Genomic DNA, 5245 nt, shown 5'->3' with positions numbered 1-5245 from the left:
AGGACGTATCCAGCACATCCGTACTTACCACATGCTGATGGGTTTAATCTTACCTGCACCACCAAGGGCTGAAAGCTCTCCAGTCAACATATCCTACAAACTCAAGGGGAAACAAGTAACTGTCCCAGAGAGCTGCCTGTGCAGGTTGCTCCTTACCGACGGCGCCGTTGTGGATGCGGGCTGACATGCTCACTATGAGCCGTGCGCATGCGTCCGGCAGGACATGAGGTCCAACTTCTGATGCAATTTCAATGCAGCGATACTTCTGGTACTCATCTAAATCCTTTTCACTGCATAAGTTCTTCACAGAGCTAATTCTGGGAATAAGTCCAAGCTTTGGCATTAAGAGGGAAAAGAAAATATTTTTGCTTAGATACACTGAAAACCAGAATTTCCCACATTCTCTTACTGTGCTCCACATTGCAAGGACAGAAGCCTGGAACACCATGTTTCCAAATCTGCCATTGTGCTGCTCAGTCATCTAAATTCACATTTATTCTGTAGGTCTAGGAATTCCCCAAGTACTTCAAATACAAGAGACTGTGTATAAAAGAAGTCAGATTATAGTAAGACCTCAGGTGTACGCTCAGAACTGGTTTTGCTTCTAGGAGGTTCCATGTTGATGACTCCAAAAGCAGTATCTGGCCAAATTTTTTACTTGCATTACCAAGATAGAGAAAAAGCAGCTGAAGGTTCTATGTCCAAGTATGGCCAGCCCTTGTAAGGTCCAATTCTACAGAAGTAATTAGAGGAATGAACTTAAAAATATTTTTCTCAAGAGAAGAACCCAAAACTAACACCCAGTTCTCGACTTGATGGAAAATTGGGAATTGTCTGGACTCAATTCCTGGGAAAGTACAGAACCAATTTTACTTTTCAAATGTCATCTTTAAAAATATCCATTAATTTTTCATTAGATTCAGACAAAATTTTAAAAAAAAGTTTAAAGAAGTGAAAAAATAAGTGAAAAAAAAGTTAATATAAATGTTAAATAAAAAAGTTTTAAAAAAACCTAAGTGATGAGGAACTGCATGAATTTATATCCCTAACCACAGCATCTTGTCCTCATATGTGGAGTCTGCTCATAACAAATGATCAACAGATAGAGGCACATACTCTGATTATTAACATGCAACATGTGCTATGTTAGCACTTGATGTGCTATTATGGTATTGCTTCATGAAAACTAAAACAGATACAATTCTGTCTTTCCATAGAAAAACATGCAAACACAGTGCCAGTGGAGATAAGCAGAAGAACATGTCCCTGAATTGCTATTAAAACGTATTATGATTTTAAAGTGTTATCAGTAAGTCTGAGTAAAAAAAAAAAATCACATTGGTATAAATACAGTCTCAAGGGAACTGTGACAGAACTACTCACTGAGTCAATCAAGATTAACGATTTCGCCTTTGGGTCAGACTCAGAGGGCTGAGAAAAATACACATCCACAGAATATTCTGTTCCTGGCTCCAGGCAGACTGGAGTTTGAAGAAGTGCAACCCTGTTTAGCAGAAATAAAGAACAGTTAGAGCCAGGAGTTGGGACAAGGCAAGGATGCTGTGAGTGCTACCTCCCCTCTGCTCCTGCATCCTAATGACTGCAGTCCCCAGCAGGCCCTGCTGCCTCACTGCTTGCAGGCTTTGGGAAAGCTGCACAACTTCTGCCTGGATGATCCACCAAGCGTAATTTAAACCTGGTAAGATTAAACTGAAAATACTACTCCAAGCAAAGGAGTTCGCAATTCATATTTGTCCTTTTCTGTCCCTATTTAATCAAGTCTTTGGTCACATTCTCTTGGCTCCTCTCTATTCTTTACATAGTTCAAGCTGAAAAGCTGGTTTTGAAAATAGGCTAGGACAGTGACTTTAAGTCAACATTTGTTTTCTATACTGAAATAGCTGCAGTTGGATCTTCACCAAAGCAATGAATAGCCCCAGCAGAATCTCAGGTTGCCTCTCCTGGCTTGGGCAAATCCTCGCCAGACTGAGGACCAGAGCATCAGACTCTTCCTTAGAGTCTACGTGGTATTGTGATGTGACAGCAACAGGAAGCGCCACACATGTGTTTCTAATATTCCGACTTTCCCACACTTCTATCACTCTGCAGTGCTCCAGTAAAAGATCTGTACACAGAAAATCTACAGGCAAAAGGACAGGAACAGTCAGACCTCTTTGTAGCAGGGAGAGGCAATATATGTGGCTCCTGTGAAAGGCTCTTGTTTTTGCAGTGTTGACTTGACAAAATACCAGTGGGTTGAATGGCAACACTTGCTAGCCAATCTTCCAAGGACTATAAACAAAGAACAAAAATTATGGTTATTTTCTGTATATGAAAAACTCACTTTCTCTTTTCAAGGGTTAATGAAAGCCATCTGAATGATTGCACACTGCAGCAACAAAACAAGTTTTATTCTTTGTTCTTTACAGGACTAAAAACATAATGTTATTTGTGAAAAATGCATTGTATTTGCAATGGCTAATTGAAGAGCACAGATGGAAATGAGACCTCAGTTGATGCAAATGGAAACAACTCTGTTAAAGTCATTGGAGTTGTTTCCTTTCTTAGCACAGCGTTGTCCCGGAGATATCTTTCATTATTTGTCTTCTATCACATCTAATAAGGAATAACAGACATAAAAGACTTTGTAACAAAAGTCTTTAAAATTCAACTGTTTAATCTAATCCTTAGACAGAAAAGCTGCATCAAACCAGCCCACTGCAAAATTGTTCTTGTGTTTTAAGACACTGGGAGTTTTGTTTGTCTCAGAATTCTGTTTGCCTCTCTCTGTAAGAGAACAGAACACAATAACAGAAGGAGGATCAGGAGTGGTGGGATTGTCCCAGGGAGCTGCAAAGCAAAAGAGCAAGGCTTGTACAAATACTGGTACCAATAAAACACTTCACTGTGTTTTTGAAGACATGAGTGCAGACTTAAGTTTAACCAGATTTGGGTTAACAGATTGTCCTAGACATGTCTTCATCATTGAGAAATTTTTTCCAGGCAAAAAATAAAATTTTGGCTATTTTCCTATGATTTTCACACATTTCAGAGCCCAGCTGGAGCAACTGGGAAGGTGGATATCTGCAAAACCCATGGATAAATATGTACTCAGATCACTCCTGCCTGTGCACATTTTCCAGACCAGAAAATCCCAGCTAGAAATACAGGATACCCATCAAAAAGGAGCTGCATTTTGCATGTGTCAGATTTCTGAACAAAAGTCCAGTCCAAGCAAAGGTACAAAAAGAGGAACCCCAGAAGACGAAGTCTTGACCAATGCCTAGAAAATACTTGTGATCTGATTTTTCAGATATGAATGGAAAGAGGGGATCAGTGGAGGGCATGTTGTTCTTCACATCCTTTTCATGCGATGGATGAAAATGCAATTTTTAATTTAAACATAAAGAGAGGGACAAGTTGCTGTGTCCTATTATTTACAAAATGGGCCCTGCACCTATCACAGCATCACAAGACACACAAGACATTACAAGTACCTCAGGTTCATAACGAATTGTAATATCAAAGTCCATAGCGAAGGGAACGTTGTTGATGGCAAATCTCAGCCCAGCTCCGCTGGGAACGCGGGCGAAGCCAGATCCCGTCCATGTGACAGATCGGCCAGCACTGGGCTGCCTGAAAACCACCGACACCACCGAGTCTTGCCCAAACTGCAACGCACCCTGTGAAGACATAGTGACATTTTCAACAACACACAAATAAAAAAAAACTTAAAAAAAAACTCAGAAAAAGAAAGGAAGTCTTTTTCCTATGTTATTTTTTTATTTCAGCCATCAGTCAGCCTTATTTTCTGAACAAGCTTGTGACTGACACTCTAAGAACTCTCCCAAATGTAGGATGTTTAGGGCCACATATAGAGAAAAGCTACCTTTAGCTTTGCAACAGCAACAAGAAGAACTAGAATAATCCATCCATCTCTGTATCTTTGGCATACATCTTGGTGCACTTAAACATTGCAAATGACTTGCAAGCGAAAAAAAAAGGATCTTACCTTTCATAAGGGTTCTTTCCTTTTAAACAATTCGAGCCTACAATGGCAGTGGACACAGCACAAAACAACTTGAGCCTACAATGGCACCGGACATAGCAGAGCAAACGTGTTGATGTGTATTATAAAATGTCCAGCCCAACTGCATACTGAAAAGAATTTATTTCACTTTTGTCAGGATTGTAACATCTAGGACTGTGAATCCCACATGCTCACACAGTTCCTTGCCCTCTGTTGCAAAATAAAACTTTAATATTTGGTGTAACCTTAAGTAACTATTAAAACACTAATTTACCTGTTCCAGTCCAGATTTTCTTATGCTTCGTTTCTTGCTCCTGTTTAACACAATCTTTCCATTTTCAATCATGAACTCATACCCTTGCTTCTGGAAGTAGATGTCACACCTTGGAAGTGTGCTTGGTTTAACCTATGAAGTAAAAGTAATGAGAGAGGGGACAGCACTGCCTCAACAATGCTGAAGGGTAGGTAAGCAGTTAAATTAAAATCCACATTCTTAAAACAAACTCTATTCTCTGCTGGGTGAACCTCTAAACTATGGCCCAATAGCTGCTGGAAACCCTTTTACCTCACTCTCTTAAAATTAACTTGCACTTCCTCTTAAGCTATGTCCCAGACATCTGTTTCCCATTTAATTTTTGGACTGTAGGATGATTACTGGTTGTGATTATAGCTAAATATTTGTAGATGTATCCTGCAAATAAACATTTTTTATTATTCCTTCTCTATAGCTTCTGGACAACACATCAGAGAAGAAATGTTAGTAAACGTAGGCAGCAGAAGGACTGCATTCCAGTCCTGTACTCTGCATGGGGAACAACTACTCCCATTTTGAGGGAAAAAAAAAATATTTCTAAAAACATTACAGATAGACGCCAAATTCTTGAGGAAATTGGGCTACAATCAGTGTCATTATATAATGCAGCACGAATGAGTCCAATGGAGCAAAGAGGAGTTTGATTCTTTCTCTCTTGGAGTTTCCCAGAAGTACCACAGCTCATGATAGCTATTGGCAACACAAACACTGTCCTCTAATTTAAATAATTAAATGAATTTCTATAATTCATGCTAGACCAGCCCGCATTTAAGGAGCAGCAAGGGCAGCTTCGCAAGTCACACCATGCTGTAGCAACTGTCCCTTGGTAACAGCCACAGTCAGGGGACAGTCATGCCCATAAAGGACAAGGCTGAACTGAGGGCAATTGAGGGACCTGCTTT

At 39.9% G+C, this 5245-nt stretch overlaps 1 protein-coding gene across 1 annotated transcript in view; it reads right to left on the bottom strand.

The window, feature by feature from the left end:
• The window catches only part of LAMB4 (laminin, beta 4), a gene marked incomplete at its 5' end in the record, with an annotated part of 47643 nt that overhangs the window by 20333 nt on the left and 22065 nt on the right, over positions 1 to 5245 (bottom strand). Inside the window, 4 exons of the mRNA XM_010193489.1 lie at positions 157 to 334; positions 1384 to 1504; positions 2171 to 2292; positions 3498 to 3683. Of these exons, the coding sequence (XP_010191791.1) occupies positions 157 to 334; positions 1384 to 1504; positions 2171 to 2292; positions 3498 to 3683 (607 nt within the window). The remainder of the gene's footprint in view (positions 1 to 156; positions 335 to 1383; positions 1505 to 2170; positions 2293 to 3497; positions 3684 to 5245) is intronic.

Source organism: Mesitornis unicolor, unplaced genomic scaffold, assembly GCF_000695765.1.
Source record: "Mesitornis unicolor isolate BGI_N332 unplaced genomic scaffold, ASM69576v1 scaffold19741, whole genome shotgun sequence".
In the NCBI taxonomy this organism is placed as follows: domain Eukaryota; kingdom Metazoa; phylum Chordata; class Aves; order Mesitornithiformes; family Mesitornithidae; genus Mesitornis; species Mesitornis unicolor.
This window is presented reverse-complemented; position numbering and strand designations above follow the sequence as displayed.